General features: G+C 34.0%; 1 protein-coding gene across 1 annotated transcript; it reads right to left on the bottom strand.

The window, feature by feature from the left end:
• Window positions 1-35: 35 nt before the first annotated feature.
• Window positions 36-25,919, bottom strand: LOC130445785 (Y+L amino acid transporter 2). Its single transcript, XM_056781648.1, has 10 exons — window positions 25,713-25,919; window positions 21,712-21,958; window positions 17,247-17,372; window positions 13,803-13,896; window positions 11,780-11,824; window positions 10,209-10,533; window positions 8,394-8,468; window positions 8,056-8,215; window positions 6,132-6,259; window positions 36-4,222 (listed from the first exon to the last, which is right to left on the bottom strand). The coding sequence occupies exons 1-10, from the start codon at window positions 25,908-25,910 to the stop codon at window positions 4,073-4,075; spliced, it is 1,548 nt and encodes a 515-aa protein (XP_056637626.1). The 5' UTR covers window positions 25,911-25,919; the 3' UTR covers window positions 36-4,072.
• Between the last annotated feature and the right edge of the window lie 1,446 nt (window positions 25,920-27,365).

Here is a 27,365-nt window from a genome sequence, read left to right as displayed (position 1 = left end):
GATTCAATATGAAAAAAAAATAAATGAAACTCCCCTTCTCGGTTATATTATTTATTATTATCCAACAAAGAGATATTCTTTCTTTGGTTTTTTTATAGTACATAAACTATACAAGCTATAAACAATACACATTTATTGTCGATATGAGTAAGCATAAGATTTTCATATAATACAAGGAAAATATAAAAAAATAATATATAATCTTTTATATAATCAAAATAATTAGATAACTTTTATAAACAATAAGTAATTTATTAAACAATCCATTCATTTATACAAACAATTTTTGGTAATTTAATTTATAATCAATACTTGAGTAAATAATACTGCAGTTTTTAATAGGGTATATTTCTAATAAATTCGTTGGTTAATATTTTATTGAATCTTGACGTTTCCTTACACTTTGGAACCATTTTTTAGAAGATACATTCAATAATAATTAAAATATGTTCGTAACAAACATTTAAACCGTTTTTTACACTCAAAAACTCTCCCCGTCCCCTTTCTCAAACTCAGATCGCTCGTAAATTATTTTTCATTCCATTTTTCTTATAGCTTTAGCACTGATCTATTATAGTGAAATGTGTCCTTCACTGAAATAAAGGACAATGTATTTTATCACTAGTAAGTCATTATTTCTGACTTACTTTTCACCATAAAAATTCTTCTTTTTCCAATAGATTTCATCCTACTATCCTTTTCTTCCATTTCCTACCATTTTCAAAGGCTTTCGCACTGATCTATTATAGTAAAATGTGTCCTTCACTGAAATAAAGGTCAACGTATTTTATCACTAGGAAGTCATTATTTCTGACTTACTTTTCACCATAGTTTTCACTGTTGAACGGTGGATCGTCGTTATACTCCATATTTGAAATTGTTTTTTAAAAACGTTATTTCAGAAGTGTCTTTTTCACAATTTTATCAAATCTGTTTGATTCTAGGCAGTAAACTTCTGATTTTCCCTTGCTATACACCAAAGTTTCTGAGAAAGTTTGAGCTTTTTACTGTTAAACACTGAACCACAGTCATACTTTGTACTGGAAATTTTCTGTTTCAAACAGTGACTCCAAAAATGTCTTCTTCTGGATTCTGGCCATTGAGCAGTGATTTTAACTTACTTTTCATCATAGTTACTGAGAAAATTTCTTAATTTTTGCTGTTAAACCGTGGATCGTAGTCATACGTTATACTTGAGATTGTCCGTTTTAAAATTTGACTCCCGAAAAAATGTTTTTCACAATCTGGACAAATCTGTCACCATTCCTATGGATGCTGGTCATTGAGGAGCAGTTTTAACTTACTTTTCACCATAAAAATTTTTCGTTTTCCATTAGATTCCATCCTACTACCCTTTTCTTTCATTTCCTACCATTTTCAAAGGCTTTAGCACTGATCTATTATCGTAAAATGTGTCCTTCACTGAAATAAAGGTCAACGTATTTCATCACTAGGAACTTATTGTTTCTGCAGGTGAGTATATATCGCTGAGTAGGCAATCACATTAATTTAGATATTCATATTCAAATAACTAGTAATAGAATAATAAAAATTATTATGAATAAAAAATAATTTGTTTTTTTGTTAGGTAGGCAACTTTCCACACTACTTCTCTAGAATTCTCTATGCTCTTTCCAGCGTCAGATTATCGAGATTTTATTTTTCATTCTCCTCCTTTCATACATTTTTTCCACTTTTTCCGATCCTCTGCTAATTAATTCATCTACTTTTGCTTTTCCTTGTCTTCCCCCTTCCTGAGCTACTTGTCTAGTTTTCCTGGGTTTTCCTTTTTTCATATCTTTTTGCTTCTATCCCTTTTCTTATTAGGCTTTGTGGTGTTCTCGTCTCTATGTGTCCGTACCAGTTTAATCATCTCAAAACTATTTGGTTTCCTGTCGGTTCTTGTTTGAGCTTCTCTGAAATTACATCATTTCTTTTCCTATCCATCCTCATTCTCCTTGCTATTCTCCTCGGTTGCTTCATCTCGTCTACTATTATTCTACTCTGTATCTTTTTAAGGACACAAACCTCGTATTTTTTTTATAATATACGTATATGTTTTTGAATTAGTGATTCAAAAAAACTTTCCTTTACTTTTAAAATGTTAAGTTATGTATACTAAAATTACGAGGGTCCCAGAAGTACCTGGACTGACCTAGAGATGGCGGTAGCTGCGTGAAAAATACCACTGTAGAAAGTACACAATCTATACAGCATATGTTTCGAGTTTGAAGACGCCGAGTTGTTTAGTATTTGTTTGGCAGCCATCAATAGTGAACGTTATCATCGTTATCTGATACAATACTTTTATTTGAAAGGCTTTAGCCCAACCAATATAAAAGCTGAACTAGATTTTACTCTGGGTGAGACTTCTTCTTCCTTATCAATAGTAGAATATTGGGTAACAGAGTTTAAACAAGACCCTACGACCTGCGAAGACTAGCATCAGCAATGGTCGATAGAATGAGGTGACAACTCCAGAAATGTTGAAGAAATACCACAAAGCGGTACTGGATGATCGTAGACTGAAAGTGCGCGAGCTGGCAGACATAGTAAGCATTTCAAAAAGTATGGTAAATTAACTGAGAATTTGGCAAGATGGGTGCCCGTTTGCTCACAATGAAACAAAAACAGCGTCAATAAGATGTTTTTATCGAGTGTTTGGAAATGTTTTACAGAAATTAAACCATGGACGAAACGGAGCTCCATCACTTCCCACCCGAAACAAAAAAACAATCAAAACAATGGACAGAAAAAGGGAGAACTGGCTCCAAAGAAGACAATGACCGTTTCATCTGTAGGCAAAGTCATGGCGAGTATTATGCGAACTTATTGCAACGTTTAAGCGAAGAAATCAAGCAAAAGCGGCCGTATTTGACCAAGAAGGAATTGTTGTTTCATCAAGATAATGCACCAGCTGGCACATCCATTATGGCAATGGCCAAAATTAATGAATTTAAGTTTGACTTGCTACCTTATGCACCCTATTTGTCAGATTTAGCCCTCTCGGATCATTTTCTGTTCCCAGACTTGAAAAAATGACTCGGTGGTCAAAGATTGAACTTGAATTGAACTTATTGAACATCGCTGAGAAAAATGTATGGAGCTACAAGGAGATTACATTGAGAAATAAATATATTTATGTCCAACATTTTTGTGTTTTCTTTGTTGGGCAAGGTACTTCTGGAATCTCGTATGTAAGAAATTTTTATTAACCTCTCTTTTATATTTACGATTCATAAATGTGTTAAATCTGTAAAATATAGAGAATTTTGGGAAATTTTCTTTTAAAAAATCCAAATAGATTTGGCAGTTATAACAATAAGGCAACAATCACTACTAAAACAAATAAAAAAAAACAATTTTGATCAATTAGATATGTCTATATACCTTTTATAAAATTTCAACAATACGTTCGATATATCACAATCATTCATTCATCAAACTGACATTAGAAATTTGCAGTTTAGGCTTTTAACTTGCAAAGTTGATAGTAAATTATGTTATATAACTTAAGTGATTGTAGTATACATATATATTATTACAATAACTTTATTTACAGTCACCACATTATAAAAAACTATAAATAACTACATCTGTACTCATTTTGGGTATTGGAGAGTTACCAATATATTTTATTAAAATAATTACACGAAATGTAGCGAAAAATCTACTTGAAATAGATGTTAACAGCTGTCTAATTCAAAACGTTAATATCTAGTTCAATATTCAATTCAATAATAGATGCCGTTTCTGTAAAATTGCAGTTTTCTTAATTTTGCATTCTTTCTATAGTTTATTGACTTCCCATTATTAGCTGCGATGAATCATTTTCGGTGGATTACTCCTCGTTTTTTTTTCTTTATAGTTTACCGTTTGTCTTGGCTGCTTTTGTTATTATTTTCAATTACTTTTGGTTCCGGCATTTTGCTCTCCATTTCTCTATATTAAGTTCTCTTATGTCCTTGTCTATTTCGTTTCTCTAAGTGTAACCTAACCTAACCAAGTCTTTCTTGGCTTGCCTCTTCTCCTTGGCCACAATGGGATCCATTGCGTTATTCTTTTGATCATTTCAGTTGGTTTTCTTTCCATTATATGCCCAGCCCAGTTGAGTCTTTGTACTTTTATGTAACTCACTATATTTTCCTTCTCCTTCTTCCGTAGACAAAGTATCAATGGTGAGCTTGCTGTTTTCTTCAACCATTCTGTTAAACCAGGTCACCTGAAACGATAGATTGGCCTTCATCATGCAGATCATTACGGCCATATTTAAACTTTCGACCCCATTCACGCACAACACCATCACTCAAGTTTTCTCTATACACACGACACGTTCTCCGATGGATTTCTGCAGCACTTCAGTCTGTAGAAAACGAATCACAATACGCAGTTCACACTTGGCGGGAGCATCAATAATTGTGGACATGTTTACGTAGCTGTAGCACAACGCCAACTGACACCTGAATGTCAAAAATGGCGGAGAGTGTAGTGAGATAGCTTCGCAATCGCTTTCAGCGCATGCTCGCTTTTTTAGACCCATGTAGCATTTGCACGGAGCAATTGGAGGTTGAAGAAAACAGCCCTCGAATAGAAATAAAGTTAAACTAATATGAACTTATGAGGTGAGGAAGACGAATCGAAAGAAAATTAGAAATTTATAATAAACTAAAAATGGAAACTATCTATTAAATCACTAAATTTATCTCCCCATTACCCTTGAATGAGTCATTAAATTTTGTTGTGGTATATTCTCAGTTCAATTTTGCTTATAACTTTAAATTAATCCCCACGAATTTTGTTAAAATGATTAATTATTTCGAAAAATGATTCATGGATAATAAAATTAAAATTATTCTGTAGGCAATAGCGGCCAATGGTTGTTTTTATATTATCACAACCTCAATGCACATTATAATAAAAATCAAATAGTCTCTAAAACATGAGAAATTTAAAAAAAGCGCTTGGTAAGTGAGATCTTCTCATGCCTTTAATGGAAAAATGCGTGACAATGACCAAACGTCAAGCTTAAATAAGTTCTCCTTCATTGATTGTAATAACCACTGTGTCTACGATGTGCAAAGCTTGTACGAGGTCTGGCTATTAAATAACGAGACTGGTTACGAATTTTATTATAAAAATTATTCTACATTCGAATGGTCCCCTTCAATATACTTCCACACACCTTCCCATACGTTTTTTACATTGATCGAAGCAGTGCTGGAAGTCTTTGGTGAGTGCCTTTGGAAGCTCTGCCGTTTTTTGCTTTAGCACTTCCATCGACTCAAATCGGGTCCCTTTCAAAACAGATTTTATCTTTGGAAACAAAAAAAAGTCGTATGGTGCCAAATCTAATGAGTACTGGAGCATTGGACTGCGCTTACTGGCCAAATACTGCTTCACAGATAGCGCGTTATGGGCAGGTACGTTGTCCTGGTGCAAAATCCACGACCACATCTCAGGTCATTGTATACGAACTCGTTCTCGCAGTGTGTCCAAAACTGACAAATAGTAAGTCTTGTTGATAGTCTGACCCTCTGGAACCCATTCAGTCATCACAATCAGTTGATGTCGAAAAAAACGATCAGCATTGCCTTGAATTTTAATTTGCTCTCTGAGCACTCACTAAAGCGCTTAAACCACTCAAAAACACGCGTACGAAATAGAGGCCTCTTGCAATAATTTGTAGCACTGAGTGGGAATTTTTTTCAATTTAAAGAGAAATTCAAGATTGATACGTTGTTCCTGATTTTCGGCACGAGAAAAAAGCACGTTCGTTTCAAACCGCTATTGCACAAATACTATGATAGTGGACGTGCATAGACAAGATATCTAGATTTTAACTCCACCCGTCTAGGGCACCCTTTAGGCGCGCAATCTCGTTATTTAATAGCCAGATCTCGTAAACTCACAAAGATGAGCTTGCCTTACCAATCAATTGCTTCCCTTAAATAAGACTAGTAACTTGTCTTTTTACCTTATATAATCTTCATGCTATAAAAAGTAGAGAAGCATTTGAAAAAAAAATGAAATGTCTGCTTTATTATCCATTGGACCCTGGTTAGTCATCCACAAATCATTCTTATTATAAATCTAAATGGTTCTTATATTTTTACAGCTTTCGCTTTACCCACCACCACGAATATTTTTTGCAAAAAGATGGTAACGTCGTTTGATTTCTTTTTGAACCAATCGGGTTTGCGCCAATAAACGAAAACGAAGTAAACTGGAATCGATGATAATATCATTAGGAGACCCATTCCTAAAATTATTAACAATTCATTATCATATAATTTAACATAATTGTTGGAAGAAGTATTAATTAATTTACGTTAACAAATAAACCCACAGGAATGATAAATTTATTGCTATAAAACTGATTAAAACCCACTTTTTTCTATTGCCAAAAAAGTTTAGATTTGACATAACACCACAGGAAAAAGTCTATGAGTAATAAATCGGGACTGAGTGGTGTTAAGTTGTTCCGTCCCGCTGGAACCATGTTCTTCTGTTATAAACAAGTCGTCTAACATGTGTACATAAATCTCTGAATTTACTGTAACTATGCGTCTCCTTTCATATTCAAAACAGTAAGAACCTGTAACTGCTCGCGCTGACATCGCAGTCCATACTATCACTTTAGGGGCACGCTTCTAACAGGCTCATCACGAACAAATCGAGTTTTCGATCGATCTAGAAGATCTTGGACGCACAGATTTCAATTTGTCTAGTGTTTATCTGGTCTCTTCAAACACCTCGATCCATTTTTCAATAAGAGCATCATTAGTGCAGAATTTTCTAGTAGCCGAATGACCGTTTTTGTAAAACTAGCGCACGAACAATTCATAGCGAAGAACCAGGCTACCAATTGACATACCTCCCGCTTTTCAAATCACCATGTTTATTATCTCTGATAGATTATCTTTCAGTTTCTTCAGAAGGCTCATGTTAACAATGCAAATCTTTATATTGAGTTTCATCTATTGGTGCCTATGAATTATCTGCCACATTTTTTGAATCAAACAACTTTGGAAGCGAAATTGAAGATGGATTGGCTTTATAGTAGAGAAACCAGCAACAAACATAACTAGATAAGCATTTAATTATAATACAATAGGCAAAAGAAAAAGAGGCAGACAAAGAATAACTATCGAGAAACAATTGCAATAGATAAAATGACATGGAAAAATGATTCTGAAATAGCAAAAAACATAAAGAAATGGAGAGAGTCCTCTTCAACAAAATTGGACGGAACTCAACAAGGCATAATCTCAAAGTATTATCAAAGCTGCTGAAACATCGACAGATGTCATTTGCTCCACTGAGAGCTATACCACGATGATGGTGTTGAAGTGTATATGAAATCATTTTGGTAACGTCCACTCACATCTCATAAACTATCAATATGAATTAGATATACTTCTTACTAAATTATATGCTTCGTTAGATTAACATGCTAAATTAGTAGAGGATGGGCTACTTGGGACACCCCCCACCACTCACTGCTGGTGCGCTGACGTCAGCGATCTCTTATCTTGATAAGTCAACGTTTAAAAATTATGGAATAAACTGAAATAATTTCTTTATCACAAAACCGCAAACACACCCACACACTACTTTAAAATAGTATAGTAAAAAAAGCAGATGATAGTACAGTTTTAAACTCCCAAAAAAAGGATTATAAGCTATCTTAAAATTGTAAAACAAAAAAATTCCAATCACCATTTTAAAAATAAAAATTTCAATGGAACGTATTAGTTCATTTAAGAAGATCGACAAAAACAATAGTATAAGAGGATTCGGTCTTGTCAAACGTCAAAAACCATGCATAAAACGGTATACGTCAAAAAATATTTACGTAATTCATAACACATCGCAAACGACGCATTAAAAGTCAAAAACGACACACAAAAAGTTAAAAACCACGCACTAAACGTCAAAAACGACACTCATAACGTCAACTACGACGCATTAAACGTCAAGAACGATGCATTAAACTTCAAAAACGTCAAAAATCACTACTTATGTTTTATTATTTCTCAAAAATACAATATTTACCAGTTTCGTATGGGCTAGCCGCCATCGGTACTGCCGTTACAAAAATTGTACAAGCAAGATAGAGAATGGGCCAAATAAGATTCACTTTTATTGGTCTATTGAGATCTGGTTGTTTCCATCGGAGCCATGGTAAACAAAGAACTGCTGCTCCAATGCTCAACTAAAATAATGAGGTTAATTTGAATCGTATTGACGTAATATTTATCAATAGAACGTATCAGTTTTTTCTAAATAGAATCAAATTAATTATTTTTATCAAGATTTTTCTTATTATTTTTGTTTTAATATACTTTTTATATCTGTAAAATGTTTGACGTACATATAAGGTAGTGACTTACCCACGTGGCGAAGCCTACGTAGTTTATGAGTGCGTCTATATCTGATACAGTTAAATAAAGTAAAGACAGAATGGCCTGAAAATGAAAAATTCAGCATTAAATTTCGTTAATTACCAAATAACTAAGTCATAAACGCTTATTTTGCATATTAAATGCATTTTTTTTTAAATATTTGCATATAAATTTTCAGAGTTTTGGTAGGTAACTGACCAAAAAACAACATTTCACGTATTCTTTTGAGTCAATATAGATAAAATTAATCCACTTCTTGTAAATTACTTTTATTGGTTTGACTAGACTCATGGCGTAATCCCAAAGCGGATTTTTAAGTTTCGAGAAGAATAATAAAGGGAATTAAGTTGACCCGTTACTTTCCTTGACAGCTATTTTTCATCAGGAGCTTCGTTTATGAAATTATTAAGTTGTTCTATACTGAAGATTCTGTAAATATTCTAATCAATATTGAATACAAGATGTATTTCATCCACGTTGATGATGTAGTATATTTAAGTCGTACATCACCAATGCATATCACCCTAACCGTAAAATTGATCGAGAAGGATCAAAATAGTGAACTCCTCCAATTTCGGAATCAAATCCTCCAATTCCGGAATCAAATCTTTGCGATTTCTGGTTCTGGGGTCCACATCAACGAGTACAAGTAATGCTGAAAGAATTTATGTGTTTCGAAACACTCCAAATTATCATTAAAACAGTATGGGGTAAATTATTGACCAACAATAATGCCGTTAACTGTCGATCAAAACGAGAAATTACGACGCATAATTTTTCTTTGTAACTTTTTCTCGACATAGTAAAAATACAATGATGAATGGAATGCAATATCATGTAAATTTTATGGTGGAAATAAATTTCTGGAACATGCGAGAACGCGAAGGGCAATACTCATAGATTTTCATTGTTTCTGTTATGAACAGCACAGCAGCCACTGGTTTACTACACGAGGGTAGTTTGTAAATTCATTTGTTTCTAATAAATAATGTCAATTTATACTCTAAATACTTTTTTCTACATATTTACCCTACAACGAAACCAGTTTTCTTCAAATGAATATTCAAACTAATCTACGAGGATTGTATTAATGAGCTATAGCCTCGAAGGAAGGTACTAGACTAAATCCGACAACAATGTCGTGCGCTGTGGCTCCCCCACTCTCGAATCCGCTTGTCAACCGTCAGAGATCGAGATTGAAAACACTTCGCGCGTGAAAGTTCCTGCAAATAGTACCGGAGTGTTAATAAAGATCGCACGATGAGGAACTGAATGGAATACCACTAATATCAGGTGTGATTGTCCAGAAGAACGATAGTGAGCTGTTAAAAGATCGGTGTGTGACTATCCTTGAGCTTGGTGAACGTATTCCTGAAGGTTTCCATGGTTGAGTCCCTCGGATGCTAACTAATGGACTCTATCATCACGTCAGTTTTAGATTACACCCAAAGGAAAAAAATGGTCAGTGGTGTCACTTTCGTTTACGGCCACCAAATACATTCAAACAAACACAGTCGGCTAAAAGGTTGTGTGTTTGAGATGAAACTCCGGCGAGCTTCTTCGTGAGAATGCTCGAGCCCACGTAGGTCGTCAAATAATGGAATATTTGATGAAATTTGGGTGGACCATAGATCCCCACCAATTATCCCCTTCCTCAAGCTGAAGGAACACTTGGGTGACGAACGCTTCAAGAGCGAATGGAAATTGGTGTATTCATAAGCAAAAAGACCTTAAATACTGCGCATGTATATTAAGAAACATATTTCATATTTTTTGTAATAAATTTAAGGATTTGCTTCTCACCATTACGAGTACAGATGGTGTGGGAGTTAACTTCTGGGACTGAATCATTGTGAGTAGTTCGGGCATTTGACCGTTACATGCTCCCGCGTAAAATAATCTTGAGGATGTTAATAAAATTCCGTTGACTGCTCCGAATGTTGAAAGAGCTACAAAAACGGGAATAGTCCAAGCTAAAGGACCGAAAAGTCTATTCGCGAATGTCACAGCCACCGCCTTGGAACCTAGTATTTCAATTGGTGATAGGGTTGTGTAAAATGCCACGTTTGTTAGAACGTAAACAGCAGTAACTAAAGTACAGGAAATCGCTATCGCCAACGGTAAATTCCTGAAAAATATTAAATGTACAATCTGAAAAAATCGTACTTAGTCAGTCAACGTTTTCGTCAAATTGTCAATATTTTCATCAATGATGTCAGTGGTACTTGGAGTTTGGTTAGGAAAAGGGGTATTTAAAATATTGTGATCTTATTTGATAAGATATCTTTATCCTGATTGTTTACTAACTCCTACGGCTGCTAGAGGCTCGTTTTATATAGTATCATCACTTTCCAGAATATTCGATTCCTGAGTCGTAGGAATTGTCTCTATAAAAACAGGTTTAACATGCCAAATGCCCACTTATTAGAAAAATTCAATAAAACCTCGAAATTGATTCGAACTCTTTATATTCGCTCGTAAGTTTTTTTTAATGTGCTCAGAAAAATTCCTGTTATCCTTATGGATTTCCTTTTGTTTTAAGCAAATTTTGTATGACAGTTTTCATATAAATTCGTATTTTCAACAGAAAAAATAGACCTTTTTGGTTATATTTTGAAAAATATAAATTCAAATTTATTATATGCTAGTGCTTGAGCTCCTTTTATTCAAATCTGTTCTTTCTGCTCGTTCCTTCTTCAATAAGTTCCATCTGTTCTACAGCTGCCAGGCTGAAGTCTCAGCCACACCCAAAGGATTCAACAGGTACACCACAAGAAATAAAATTAACTCAACTTAAACATCTGGAAATCCATTTGGGGGCTGCAACCATCTCGGATTTCCATAGATAAGTCCTAGTCTTATCTTTAATACATACACAAATCTGAGTTGTTTTTAATTTATAACTGCTTTTATTCGTTGTGCTCTTTTGGATACGCAGTTAATGCGAATCTATTATTGTTTCAATAAATTTATTTGTTGCTGAAACTTTTATTTTTCTTAATAAATATTAATTTGGATCATCGTGTCTGGGTATAGTTTTCAGCTTTTCCGCCCTTTATATTTATTTCATTAAAAAGCTGGTGGCGTTCAATTTAATACTGATTGTTCGCCCCATCTGAGTACCAGATATTTATATACTTTAACTGAGGCCAAATACTACTTCCTAATGAATTTAAGCTTATACAGGACACTGAAAAATAATGTGAATAGATAACAAACAAATTCCCGGTGAGTTTACCAAATTTTAGTTACGACAGCATATAGGAACAGCTTCATGGTCTATATCAGTGAACGAGTTCGTAACGTAAGAAACATATTTAGGTATTACATTGTTCGTGTCTTTATAAACATTCTGGTAATTTTGTTTTACATACCTAACAGGATCTTTTAACTCTTCAATAATGAAATTCAAATAATTCCTGAAAAAGAAAATGATAATTAGTTTATTTTTTATCAATTCTAATGTAACTACAAGTTTCGGTCACTCTAATTACACCCTCAGTGTTGACGATTCGTAATTGAATCTATAAAATCAATAAAAATAAAAGCAAAACTTAAATCACAAACAATTTAGGGGATGTCTTATAAATAATGTCGATATCCAATCTTCACTTTGTTAATTAGATAATCATACGAAGGTTTCTACTTAAGTTTTGATACAAATATAATAATTGCATATGGCTTTATTGTTTTTTAAAACATTATCCACTGAGATCAATAAACTTTTGCATGCTTTTGAACCAATTGTCGAAGCATGTGATTTGAATGCATCAACCGTGTAGAAAAACGTTGACCTCGAAATTTATTTTTGATCTACTGGAATAAGACCAAATCATTGGGTGCTAAACCATCACCATACGGCAGATCACCCATCAATTCTATGTTTAGACTGTTCAAAAACTTTTTTATTTGAACTGATATGTGAAAGTTTGCATTGTCGTGGTGGAGAATGATTAGTCTTCTGCGATTGGTTTCTCTGATTTTATCGAACACTTCTAGCAAACAAATGCTGGTGTACCATTCAGAATTAACCGTTCTACGTTACTCTAATGGAAAGGTGGAGACATGTCCAGTTATTTTGAAAAAACCATTTGCTCCGAAGCGCTTTATGCGCGAACAACTTTTGTTGGATTTGATTCGTCTTGAAAGACCCACACAGTCGATTGCTGTTTAGTTTCGGGTTTATACGCATAGATCCATGATTCGACGCCTCTTATAGAAGTCTTTTGAGGCACCGTGATTCACAGCATTTCTTTGCACCAATCGATACGATTTTTTATAAGCGATTGTCAAGTTATGTGGTATCCAACCACGAACAAATCTTTTTAACGGACAAATGTTCATGAAATATTGAATGTATACCAGTGAAACTAATGCCCAAAGATGTCGTGTAGTGAAAATATCGTAGCGACTTGATCGGCACACTGCTGTTGGTGAAATCCACGTCGAAAGTCATAGAAAAATTTAAATTTAATATTTTGACCAACATGAACGTTCCAAGCACTCGTAAAACAACACGTTCTGAGCACGTCACCTTTAAAAATATCCAAATTTTGTGATGGCAATGTCAGATTTAGCATATTCACATCAGTGTTGCCATATTTCAAAAATTAAGTAGCAAACTTTCAGCAAGCTCTTTGAGACTTTGGTAAAACCATCCTTTGGACATCTTCTTTGGACTCAAATTTTTTCCTAAGCAAGAATTTCGCCTTGAATCTGAATAAATACTAATTTGACTGAATGCTGGATGTGATAGGAGCTCTATACCACCAAATTATTCGATCTTATACCGACATTCCTTATGACACACTCTCTGTAGAAGGAAAAGCAACCAAGCAGTGTATATCATAATGATATAAAATAGATAGATAAACATATTGAAGGATAATCAGTATAAACATTATACACAGAAGCTAATTTCCATTCATTATCCTACAAATATGTTATACTTTCTTTTGGAATATTCAGGAACATATTATTATCCATTTGATAGTTGGTGTAGTTAAATGCGTGTCTTCTTCGTGCGTGTTGACTTCCAAATTTGGTTATTTCCTTACTGGAATTATTTTTCATAATCAAAAGTAAGTATCCTATGTGTTTTTTGGGTAACAGGTTTTTGTAGAAAGAACAGTTTATACCAAAGTCTCGTCGAAATTTCTTTTCATTTATTAAATTATGGTATGTTTTCATTGTAGTGTTTCCTCTTACTAATTTCTCTTGTTTTTATTAAATTTTTTTCATAATTTGCTTCGTTTTTTGTTTGTTTGTAAGTGAATCCGCAGTCTCGTGGAAGAAGTTTGAGGTACATCAATACATTTGATTATCTTACTGACGTATTCAAAAGAAAATAAAGTTTAAATTCAGTTTAACATGGTGTTATGGCATCGATTTACTCACCAACCATTATAAGCAAAAAGCCCTGAGTAAAAAGATAGAGCCAGTGACGTTATTTCGTGATTGGTATTCATGAACGTGAAGTGCTCCGTTTTTCCTGAAAATAAAGTTATAATGATCATATTTTGTAACTAAAAGAATATAAAGAGTTTGTTTATCATTAATACGTGAGCGTCAAGTTTTCTATTTCTATTTTTATAGAAGAGAAGCTAAATATAATTATTATGAATAAACTGAGTACGTAATAACATTAAAATTGATAAGTTTTTTATATAGTTTTATACAGTTTCAAACATGTTTGCAAACTTTCTACGAAATGTAAAGATTAAAACAATGATTTGATGCATGAAAACAAAGCTAGGAAATGTTTATAGATTAAAACTCACTCTTTTATATCTATGTTGATTAAGTTGGAATTTCGATAACCAAGTTATCGTCTTCAAAGAATGAAGGTAAAGTAAAATCTAATTACTTCACTTACTTGTTTTATGCTAAATTTTCCCTCCAATAAACCTTCTCCCGCGAAAATTAATTCCAGCGGGAAACTCTTCTTGACGGGAATGTTCAGATCACACTTCACACATCACAAAATTTAGTATAAAACAGGGAAGTCAAGGTATTAGATTTTAATTACCTTCAGTCTCTGAAGACGATAACTTGGTTACCGTAACGCGCGTCAGACAGTGTGAGTATTGGTGTAGTGGAGGTGTAAACAGTGTATTCAGTATGTGTGTTGATGTTAAATAGAAGACTATCAACCATACAACACACTATAAACTATGGGGGTGAAATTGCAGGGCATAGCTAGTCTCGAATATTGAGGCTAGCTTTGATTATAAGGTTCATAACCTTGAATACGAGGGTTCAAAATACAAGTGAACCAAGTCCATTATACATACTTTTGAACTACACAGGTTGAAAGCTAGAGCTTCATAACAACACTTTTTTCAAAAGTATTTATTCACTTTAAAAAGTTCAAATAGTAATTTAGACATTTATATAAGTTTTATCCATCAAATTCATGTTATAACTCCAAGAACCGATCCATCCAGGTCACTATCGAAGGACATACCTCAGAAACGCTTGAGGTCAATGATGGTGTTTCCAAGGGATGGATGTTGTCACCTACTCTTTTTCTCTGTACATCAACGATCTATTTGATCAAACTGTAAACCCGATCTATAGCTTCAACGACGATAGCATACTGGTGTTCTGATTCAACGCAGAAGCCCCAATATACTCGGTTAACATCCAAATCCAAAGGCAACAACAGATCATCAACATGCTGCAAACATTCTGGAGTGGGGTGGAGGTAATCTGATTGAGTTTAGCAAAGACCCAAGCTGCTGTTTATACTCAGGATTTGATCCTGTCTGGTCATAAAATATCACCAGAACCATCCTAACTTTAGTGTCCTTTTTCTTGTATTTGATTGAATCTTCCAGATGTTTTGTATTCAAAGACTGTTCTCGTTGTATTTTCACACCTTCAAACTGAGGCTTTATCATATTTGCAGTTTTATTGATGTCTACCAATCACTAGACACATTGATGGTCCCATGTTAACATCTAAATCCGTAGGCAGCAACAGATCACTACTATCAATACCGATCCTGAAAACATTCTGAAGTGAGGTGGAAACAATATGATTAAGTTTTAAGCAATCAAGACACTTCAGTGTCCTTTGACCACCTGTATTTTATTGAATCTTCCATATGTTTTGTATTCAAAGACTCTTCTCGTCGTATTTTCACAACTTCAATCACGTTTTCAGTTTTAATGATGTCTATAAGTCATATGGTTTCATGGTAATTGTTTGTTCCCTCTATACACGATTTCAGTATCGTTGGGAAGGAATGAGTGACTTGGTATCGTAAATTTCACATGAATTCTTTCATTTTCCAATAGAGGATCTTGACCAAGTTTCATTCGAGTAAGACTAGTTTTTATATTCCTGCTTTACAGTATATGTGACAAAAACCAGAATGTCCTGGCATGTTTCTTGGAACCAAATTCTCAGACATAGTGCTATTATTAAATAATAACTATCAAAGTTGTTGACATTAAGATTTCTTTTATAGTAGGCTACTGAAATTGTGAGCTTGATGGAAACCAATGTCTTTTGAAGATTAAAAATGCAAATATATTTTTTATCTTGTATGGCTGACATGACTTTCTTCAGATCTATTCGCACTTGTTCTGCTCACCACCTTAAGTACCTTCAGCACTGCTTTTGTGAATTAACAATTTGTAACTAAGCAACAGAACTGGCTACTACTTAATGGATCAAAAATGATGAAAAGTGGACTTGGTCTATTTATATTCTGAGCCGTCTAATTGATAGTTTGACAAGAAGCTATTACGAGGACCTACTCACGAGTTTATTTATTTGAAACATCAAGAAAAACATTCATTATAGTGACTAAATTTTTTTAACTCGTTACTATAGTTTTATTTCGTAAATATGCAGTAATAAATCATTTAATAGACAATAAAGCTGACAATTTATAAGTGCTATTACTGACAAGTATCGATATTTGCTAGTAGTAAATGAGAGCTAATATCGATAAGGGAGTTTTATGGTTTTTTCAAATGTGCGCTTGACTTCTGTAAGAAACAAAGCTGAAAATAAGTAGAATAATCATTTTCTGAGGGTTTTCAGAGAGATATCAAACCGTCAGTAGAGCATGACATTTTTAAATCCATTTTTCAACGAAAAAATTTGATTTTTATGTGCGCCTCATTATTGCCGGCGCCAGTGAAAGATGGTTTAGTTTTAGAAATTTTTCTCTTCAAATGAATAAACAAAAAGAAATCCAGAATAGTTTCAGGGAATCTTATCGGTAAATCAATATAGATCTACTTTCAATTTATAGCCTAAATGTTGCTTGACATAATGCAATACAACGTGCAAGAAATTGCATGCAAGTCCTAAACAGTAAATGTAAACAACTACCTAACCTCAAATTTAATCTAATATTTTGTACCTAGTTTAACAATGAAAATAACAAATTAAGCCAAAAGTAAGTAGATTGCAACTTGCACACAATAAAAAGAGCACAAAACCGATAATTTCAAGATCTTGCATGAAACAATGAGATGAACTTCATCTGCGCATGCTTTTGATCAAGAAATATTGCGTCTTGCATTGCAATGCACGTTGTATTGCATCATGTCAAGCGGCTTTAAGAAATTGTTTATTCTACAGCAGTGTTTGGCTGAAGACCTCACTGTATTAGCCAACACTGTAGTTGAAGTTCTTTTTAAGCAAAGTCCCATGATTTGATTTGCGTCTTTTAGTTTTAAAAAATGAAGAAAGTACTTTGCTAATTTCATCCTTTGGTGAAAATCGTGTGAAAACTATCCAGTTTTCGAATTTTCGCAAACAAAAGATAATATGATTTATATATGGTACAAAAACATTTTTATAAAGTATGTTGATTAATACCTTTTGTTAATTCATACACTCCAGCTCCAATAATTATAAATAGGGCTACTAATTTGGCATAAGTAAAAATATCTTGAACTGTCGTTGCCCATTTCACATCATAACAATTTATAAACGTTAAAACGCCTGTAACAAAACATTTTGATTAAAAATTTTACGTTTCAGAATCATACATACAAATAATCTTCAAACAATACATTATATTTACATAAATTCATCAGACTAATGGGAATACTTTCTTATGTCATTGCTAGGTGTATAAAAAGATTGAAACAATATTCACATCAGGAGTAACTGCATGAAATATAAGAAACTGTGACTCTTATGCCGAAAATCAGCAAAGCGAACCATGATCTCTTACAATCCTATCCATTTCCGCGCCTCTATGAACAAGATCGTCATAAAAAAATTATAGAAAAAACTGAAATCATCGGGATGCTACCGAAAGAACCCTTGATTCTTGGTAACAAAATGAAACCTCAAGATAATAGAATATGCTACTTAATGATCCAACGCTAATCAGTCCACGAAGAAAAGATTTTAGCAAAGTTTTCAACCCCTTCTAGCCTGAAAGCTTAATATTAAAGAGAAATTTTACTCAATACAAGATACAGTTTCGATTCAAAAGAGAACAAGATCTGATCTATGATAAATAGAAGTTAAGGACGGAGAACGTACTCATACACCATCTTGCTAGAAGCAAGAACTAACGTTAGAAAAAAAATTTTTTTTCAAAATATTTTGTTCAATCTCAAGTATGAAAACGAACGAAGCAACGAATACATAGAGTTGCCAACTATACTGTTTTGAACAGTATTACTTTTTTATTATACTTTTTACTGTTGAACAAATATAAAGTATACAAAATACTGTACTTAGACGCACACACAAATTTGTTTTTATTTAGTCAGAGGGCGCTCACTGCTCAGTGCAGTACAGCCACATCACACTGAGTTTCTGAACGAATCTGTCAATGTCAAATATTCAAGACTCACTGACAGACATGCGAGTGTGTGCACTCTCAGAACGTAACCTTTTTTCGCGTAGACTTGTTTTGTTTTACAACTTCAATAAAATTGAAGTAATTAGATACTCGTATAAGACCAGATGACATTTCCACCGAGGCTATAAAGCTGTTCGAAGACGATAACATTGACATGTTGGTAAGCCTTTTCAACAAACGATTGGCTCTACTTAACTTTTATAATGATTCCTAAGACATCAAAAGCGGTAAAATGCAAAGATCATCGACTGATTAGTTTAATGAGTCATATGCTCAAGCTATTCTTCCGTACCCTTCACACAAGGATGTTCAGAAAGCTAGAAGAACTAAGTGGAGTGACCCAGTTTGATTTCAAAAGCGGTATGGGTACACGCGAAGCAGTTTTCCGCCTAAATACCCTCGTTCAAAACTGTATTGAGCAACGAAAAGACATTTACATCACATTCATCGACTACGAGAAGGGGTTTGATACCGTGAAGCACGACACTATGATAAAAACTCTGCATAGCGCTAACATCGACAGCAGAGATATGAGAATTATTAAAAACCTCTACTGGAACCAGAAATAACGCGTTAGGCTGAATCAGACAATCAACACAGAAGACTTCAAAATTTTAAGAGGGGTAAGCCAAGGGTGTATTTTGTCTCCTATGCTGTTCCACCTCTATGTGGAAAATGTCTTTGCTGAGGCTCCTGAGGGCTCTGATTGAGGCGTAAAGTTAATGGATACCTGCTGAATAATATACGTTATGCGGACGATACGGCAATACCCACAGACAACGTACTCGAGATGCAATTATTACTAGAAAAAACAAATAATATTGGGAAATCATATGGCTTAAAATAAATGCAACAAAAATCACGTGCATGGCAATAAGTAGAAATGCAATTTAAGTGCCCAGCTGCGTATAGATAACACGCCTATCGAGCAAGTGAAGACGTTTAAATATCTAGGGATAACTGTAAATGAGGAATGGGACTCTCAGCAGGAAATTAAATGCCGTATTGAACACGCAAGACAGGCATTCATTAAAAGTAAATCTTTGACCCTCGGTATAAAATGGTCAAATGTTATGTGTGGTCAATTTTACTGTACGGCATGGAAACATGGACATCAAAGATATTGTCCATCAATAAACTAGAAGCCTTCGAAATATGGGCCCTTCGAAGAATGTTGCATATACCATGGACAGACTGAATGAGGAACGCGGATGTACTGAAAAGAGTGGGGACTGAGAGAGAGTTGTTCAACTTGATCGGGGTGGGAAAGGTTGGATACTTGGGTCACGTTCTTAGAGGATAAAGATATACAATACCCCAATTGATCATGCAAGGAAAGATCAAAGGAAACAGAGGCGTAGGCTGAAAACAAAATGTCATGGCTTAGCAATATAAAACACTGGACTGGAATAAATAACACTGGTGAACTGTGTCATGCCGCTATAAATAGATGTCTGACCATAAAATAATCCCCATCGCACTGTAGGTGCAAGGCAGTAGAAGAAGAAGAAGATATAACAGTGATAAGTTTAGTGTACAAAAAATGGAGGGTGATAACGAATTACATTCTTCTCCTACAATGTCAAGAAAGAAAGTCAAACTACCGAAAGTGCTACAAAAATATAAACTCGAATGGTATTGCCAGTAAGACTGGTTAAACAATAAATTATTAAAAGTGTCAGTGTAAAGTTTGACGACAAAAGGTAAACCAGAGCTACGCAATATATTAAAAGGAAAAAGATGTCCACCGAAATTGTGAAAATCGAAAAATTGGAGTATCGAGCCATCATCAAGTACCTGTATTTAAAAGGGTTAAGGAGGTAAGCAGTTTTAGGAAGATATGCTTAATACCCTTGGTGATCAATGTCCTTCGTATGCGACCGTGAAAAATTGGACTGGAAGCTTCAAAACAGGTAAATTTTCCATTGAAGATGATGACCGATCGGGAAGGCCAGTTTCAGTGTCAGTTCCCGGAAATATCATGACATGATTATATCAGTCCGTCGAAGTGGGCTAAAACGGATATCTGAAGCACTGAATATTTCTTATGAACGCGTTCATCATATAGTTCACGTCAATTTGGACATGAGAAAAATTGCTGCAAAATTGATCCCCAAATGTCTGAATTTTGACCAAAAGCGTGCAAGGGTAGAAGCATCGCGTTCGATCTGTGCTCGATTTGAAAGAGATGTAGACTTCTTAAACCGAGTTGTTACTATGGATGAGACTTGGGTACATTTCTACGATCCAGAGCAACAATCGATGGAATGGTGACACTCTGTTTGTCCAAGACCTTAGAAGTTTCGTGTCCAAAAAAATGTGCTGTAAAAGTTCTTGCTTCAGTTTTTTGGGATTGCCATGGAATAATCATGATTGATTTTTTGGATAAGGATAGATCAATATCTAGAGATTACTATTCGACACTACTGACCACTGTAAGGAAAAAATTAAAGAGAAAAGACGCGGAAAGCTATCCAAAGGTGTTTTGTTTCTGCAGGACAACGCCCCTGCACACAAATCTTATGCCAAGTAAAAAATTCGTGATTTAGGGTTTGAATTTGAAATATGTATTGAAAACAAAAAATAAATAAATAAAATACTGTTCATTTTTCTAAAATAATTTTCATAGAACTGAATATATTTGGCAAATTAATTTTAGGGTTATAAATACCTAAATCATATAAAAATATTCTGAAAAAAATTTTTTTAATTCAAAATTGGCGTCTGACACAGTTTAAACAACGATAAAAATATCTGGCCATAATAGATATAGTTTAATAAAAATAATAACAAGAAGAAATTTCTTAAAATGATTGTAAAATTGATTTTACTTGTACAGCTCGTATAATGTCCGGGAGAGTGAAGGAGATAATATATAAAAACTGGCCTACCTGAAAATCTCTCTCAAAATCTATGCTAGCTCTTAGACTACAGGGACCATTTCAACATCGAAATATGAACCAAGCTACAACTGAAGACCAATATCCATATCTTCAGGAGCTTTATTTTTTCTATAACGTACGCATTTACTACATATGGAAATAATGTTCGAAAGAAGCTTCAACCTCAGCAGAACATCAGTTTAAAGCAAACAGTAAACATCCTTCGATGTATTAGCATTAGAAAACTGTGTATAGTAAATAAGATAGCCGGACACGTTCATTAAATCCAATAATAAGGATATAAAATATCATTATAAGAATGTTGAGTAGCGGGACATGTCGTTTCCCAAAGGACCTGATTATATAACAGTTTATCTTGAAAGTAAGAAAGAAACTAATTGGAGTACTAGATTACATTGACAAGAAAGAAATAAAGTTAATTGGATCTCTCCATCAGATTGTTGTTTCCAATGAAATTAATGTAATACACTTGAGTGCGTTTTGATTTGTATAATATATTTAATGTTTCTTAAGCTATATCAAAGAGTAGCGATGGATCTTAATCTAATTAGAGACTTACAAATACAACAAACTGCCAATAGTCTTGCTGCGCCGTCTGGGGGTTCACATTCAGGAAAAAATGGTTTCATGACATATTGACTGAACGTTAAAGCTACTATAGCTTGTGAGCAAGGCCTTACTATCATACATTCGATCCATAATCTTATAAATGCCCAGAATGGTCCGAAAGTTTCCATGATGTAGGCGTAATCGGCACCACTTTTTCTTATCATGGTACCCAGTTCTGCATAACAATACGCTCCCACCTGAAAAAAAGAGTGACTTCATTTAATATTAATGAAAATAAATGTGGATAGTTTCCTTATATGCGATGTCTAATACATTTCAAGTATTTACAGAAGTACCTAGCTCAACAAAAAAACACACAAATTTTTGGAAAAAATATATTTAATTTTTAACGTAATCTCTTTTTACCTCCATACACTTTTCCCAGCGATTTTCAATAAGTTCGATACCCTTTTTATAATAAGAATCGTCAAGCTCCTCAAAATAGCCATTAATTCACTTCTTTTTTGTTGTCTTTGACCACCGAATCATTTTTTCAAGTCTGGGAAAAAAATAATCCGAGGAGGCTAAATCTAGCGAATAAGGTATATGAGACAGCACTTCAAACTTAATTCATCAATTTTGTCCACTATAATAAAAAATGTGTTAGCTGGTGCATTGTCTTAATGAAACAACACTTTCGTCTTAGTCAAATGTGGCAGTTTTTGCTTGATTTCTTCACTTAAATATTACAATAAGTTCGCATAATACACGCCGTTGATAGTTTTTCCTTTTTCAAGATAGGCAATGGAATTTATTCCATGCTCATACCAAAAAACCGACGCCATGACTTTGCCTACAGATGAAACGGTCATTGTCTTCTTTGGAGCCGGTTCTCCCTTTTCAACCCATTCTTTTGTTTCGGGTGTGAAATGATGTACCCACGTTTCATCATGGCTATAAATTGGCGCAAATATTTGGCTTTATTTCTGTGAAACATTGCTAAATAATCGACGGAAACATCTGTTTTTTCCATTGTGAGTAAACGCGGCACCCACCTTGTGCACAGCTTTCTCATCTCCAAATTTTCAGTTAATATGCGATGTACCACACTTTGAAATGTCTACCATGTCTGATAGCTCGTGCACTTTCAGTCGACGATCATCCAGTACTACTACAAAGTCTACATCGATTACTGGTGTCAGAGCAACAAAAGATCAAAAACAAAAGAGAAAAAAAGGAATGGAAAGAGGAAAACTCTAGCAACAATGACGAAATAATAAGTGAGGCAATTAAAAGAAAAATCAATGAGGTGGACGCACAGAAGGATGAGTGAGATGAAGACCCTTACCAAAAAACTGGACAGATCACTTAAGGAGCAGTCTCATCCAGAGTAGAATATAGTTCAGCTTTTATATTGGTTGGGCTAAGGCATTTCAAATAAGAACTTTCCGTCTTCAAACTTAGAACATATGCTATACTTTCTGATACAGTGGTATTTTTCAAGCAACAACTACCATCTTTAGGTCAGACCAGGTACTGGTACTGGTAATATTTTCTTATATTTCACAGTTGGGGTTTCAAGAAAGGGTAATGGTACATCCAAAAATATTCTGCGTTTATTTTATAGAAAATTTGAATTATTTTCATAATTTACATCAAGTGTAGCTAAATATTCTTTTTAATTAAACTATTCCAATCAAATCATTATCATCCTTAGACCATGCGGTTATAGGGACTTTGGTTGTTAAACGGTAAAACATCTAAAAGGACTAACTTTAGAACGGTCTTGCACGACTAAGCCACATTCTATACTTTATAGACTGTTCTTAATAACCTCAAAAGATTTGAGACGCGTTGTCCTAATAGAAATTTTGCCACTTTTTTTTCTAGGGAAAATAGGAGTCTAAATATGGTCTAAGACCATGTCGTTTTGACATAAGAATGAAATCTATGAGAATTATAGTATAAAATGAAATATAAGACCATTTCAGTATAGTTGTCTTCAATTACGTAATGACTTCCTTTTAAAATTAGAGAATAGACTCATTTTCTTAATCATTGGCCTTCAAATAAAAAACAAAAATCAAGTACAGGGTTTGGGAGTATGAAATTTGAGTACTTGACTTAAGAAAGCCGGCGGAAAATACAACAAAAACAATATTTCGCTACATCATCAGTTCATCTTAAATTATTCATTGTTGATACCCACAATATGACGATGTATGCAATTTCAAATTGGATATGCATGCTTAGAAACAGAACTACCTTAGCGTTCTTCTTTGTCAATTGTCTCTACGCTTTTGTATTTCAGGAAACTACTCATTCAATATCATTAATTTTAAGCATTCGGTTTTTGGCACCCATTATGAGCTAGATCATGAGCACAAATGCAATTTTAAATTGAATATTCTTGGGTTTCGTTTTTTCATGCTTTCAGGCATCAACAAGTTACATTCCCTTGGAAACAGGCTTTCCCTTTCTTTAAATATCTCTGAAGTCTTGTATTCTAACAAATTGTTGATTCATTGTTTCTTCTATTGATTCGAAGCATCCGGTTTTTAACACGCATTATGTGCTAAAACATGACTATGACTACAATTTTGAATTGGATTTCTTTGGGTTTCCTATTTTCATGTTTTCTGGCATCAACAAGTTACATTCCCTTGGAAACAGGACTTTCCTGGTTTTCTTTTTTCTTAAGCATTCGGTTTTTAACACCCATTGTGAGTTAGAACATGACTTTGACTAACATTTTGAATTGGAAATCTATGGGTTCCCTATTTTCATGCTTACAGGTATCAACAAGTTAAACTTCCTTGGAAACAAAACTTTCCTATCCTTCCTCCTTCTCAAATCCCTCTAAAGTTTGTTCTAGGAAACTGTTGATTTAGAGTCTCTCCTATTGATTTGAAGCATTCTTTTTTCGGCACCCATTGATGAGCTAGAACATGACCATAACTGCAATTTTGAATTGGATATCTTTGGGTTTCCTATTTTCATGTTTTCTGGCATCAACAAGTTACATTCCCTTGGAAACAGGACTTTCCTGGTTTTCTTTTTTCTTAAGCATTCGGTTTTTAACACCCATTGTGAGTTAGAACATGACTTTGACTAACATTTTGAATTGGAAATCTATGGGTTCCCTATTTTCATGCTTACAGGCATCAACAAGTTAAACTTCCTTGGAAACAAAACTTTCCTAGCCTTCCTCCTTCTCAAATCCCTCTAAAGTTTGTTCTAGGAAAATGTTGATTTAGAGTCTCTCCTATTGATTTGAAGCATTCTTTTTTCGGCACCCATTGATGAGCTAGAACATGACTATGACTGCAATTTTAAATTGGATATCCATGGGTTTCCTATTTTCATACTTTCATGGCATCAACTAGTTTAACTTCCTTGGAAACAGAACTTTCCTAGCCTTCCTTCTTCTCAAATCCCTCTAAAGTTTTGTGTTCTAGCCAGCTGTTGATTCAGTGTCTCTCCTATTGATTCGAAGCATTCGGTTTTTGGATCAGTTTCATTGTTAATACAATCCCTAAACGAGAAGGTTCCGAAAATGTGCTTAGCAGAAGGATAAAATATTCTCCGTGAGTAATATTTTTGTCACTGGATGAGAAAAAAGATTTCATGTTTGATATTACATATATTCCCCTCAAACTTTATTGCGTAGGTATATTGGAAGCTTCATATTCCTTCACAAACGAAGAAACAAGTGATTTGTTGGGGGAAGTCTTTTTGTGACAAAATGAGACAGATTTTCTTTTGAGAAATGTTAATTGTTGCTCACTGTTAAAGCCACGGATCTAGTTTTCATTTCCAGTTAAAATCTTGGCAATTCATTCTTAGTTTTCACGAAAACATCTTTCAATTACATAAAATAATCATTTTTATTAGAAAACTTGTAATATGAAATATAATATTCCGTTTTAAAATTCAACAAACAAATAAAAGTGTTGTAGAATAAGTGACCAAATACCCACAATTATTTCCAGAATCAATGATTTTACTTACCATAGAAAATATTCCTGAAGCAGTCCACACTATCAAGGAAACGTTAACACTTCCCGTATTTTTTAACACTCCCGATGGACTGACAAAAATACCCGAACCGATTATGCTTCCCACAATAACCGTGATCCCATTGATAAGGGTCATTTTTGGTTTGAGGGTGATTTCCTCATCGCCCTTTTTAGGTTCGTCTTCATTCATGGTTGAACCTGTTCTGTAGTGCAAAAATTTAATACACGAGGTCCTGGACTTCTCTATAAGACCAGATAATGCGGGATACTAAAAGAATTTGAACTTTATGCGGAAGGAGAATAAGGCAAATAGACATCGCGAGGACGGTTATTTCGTTGCGCACTACCACAATTTGAAGGATAAACAGAGCTGTAGATATCAAGGTATTGAAGGGTTTTGATTTTTATTCATAGTCTGGTAGCAGTTAAACGTATTTTTTATACTTTAATTATTAGAAATTATACAGGAGCAAATTATTACATGAAAAAGATAAGAAGAAAATAATTCTTTTGATGAAAATAACTTTGACACTCTAAATGTACGAGAAACTGGTGATGTACAGTTTTCTAATTGCCGAATTGTTTTCCTATGTTCAGATTATTAAATTTTTCTCTCAAGAATCACTGTCACCTCACCACTGCCAATTCTTTGGATATTTCATCTAAGTGAATAACCAACCGAAACTAATTTAGCTGATAATTAGCTGGAGTTGAGTCATTGCATGGGCTCTTTTTTCCACAACTGTTTCCATGATTTCCGTACCTGTATGTTTTACTTCCTGTTGCCTTCTTCCTTGTTTCACCTCTGTAATCTTTATTTATTTTGTCCAGCCCCTCTTCGATCTCTCTTTCTTATCTTTGTAAGTTCCTAACTTTTTATTTTTACTTCCTCGATTTTGTTTTCAATGGATTTCAAGCTCAAATTTTTCCTTCTAATGTTACTCCTTATTATGTCGTATCTTTATTTCTCTTAGATTTCATTATTCACTTTGTATTTTGCATATTTATTTCTATTCACGTGTCAATTTGTTTAATTAAAATGTCAATATGGGTAATGCTACTTTTTTATTTACTTTCGTTTTTATTTTTGTTATTATTTATTTTTTTGCTAGAAACTGTTTCTCAATTACATACATTGGGTAATCTTCAAGTTGCTTTATCCTCTCATTTATCGCTTGTTTCAATCTTCTATTGGGTGTTGATGTCCTAGCAAGATATTTAAAACTTTCATTAGCTTCTAGTTTTACCTTATATGTCTTCCCCATTTGTCTAATTTCCATAAATACGATGCTTTATATTCATTTTGAAACCAGTTTTGTTTACATCAACCCCATTTCTGATTTTTCTTGAACATGCTCTTGCTCACTCACTTTTTTTTCCACACCACTCGAAAAAATTAGAATAGGCAATATCGTATTGCTGAGTCGATTTTTGCTAATCCAAACGTAGCTTTTTGCAGCCCCTTTAATGTCTACATGTACGTAATTCATCCTCAACATTCCTCATTATGAGAAATAAATATTGAACACCAACAAGAACTTTTGACAAAAAGGTAATCTTGGGTCTCTGAAGATGATATCTTCGGTAACCAAACGCGCAACAGACAGTGTAATTATGAGTGGTAGCAGCGAATAGTTGCACATCT

The sequence above is a fragment of the Diorhabda sublineata genome, chromosome 6 (genome assembly GCF_026230105.1).
Source record: "Diorhabda sublineata isolate icDioSubl1.1 chromosome 6, icDioSubl1.1, whole genome shotgun sequence".
NCBI classification, from domain to species: domain Eukaryota; kingdom Metazoa; phylum Arthropoda; class Insecta; order Coleoptera; family Chrysomelidae; genus Diorhabda; species Diorhabda sublineata.
The sequence above is the reverse complement of the archived record's forward strand: the minus strand, read 5'-3'. Positions and strand labels throughout refer to the sequence as shown.

Excerpts from the sequence above, each read along its gene's own strand:
- LOC130445785 (XM_056781648.1), bottom strand. The coding sequence starts at position 25,910 with ATGAATGAAGACGAACCTAAAAAGGGCGATGAGGAAATCACCCTCAAA. Across the intron at positions 21,959-25,712 it reads CTTCAGGAATATTTTCTATG|GTGGGAGCGTATTGTTATGC; the intron begins GTAAGTAAAATC and ends TCTTTTTTTCAG. Across the intron at positions 8,216-8,393 it reads ACGTAGGCTTCGCCACGTGG|TTGAGCATTGGAGCAGCAGT; the intron begins GTAAGTCACTAC and ends TCATTATTTTAG.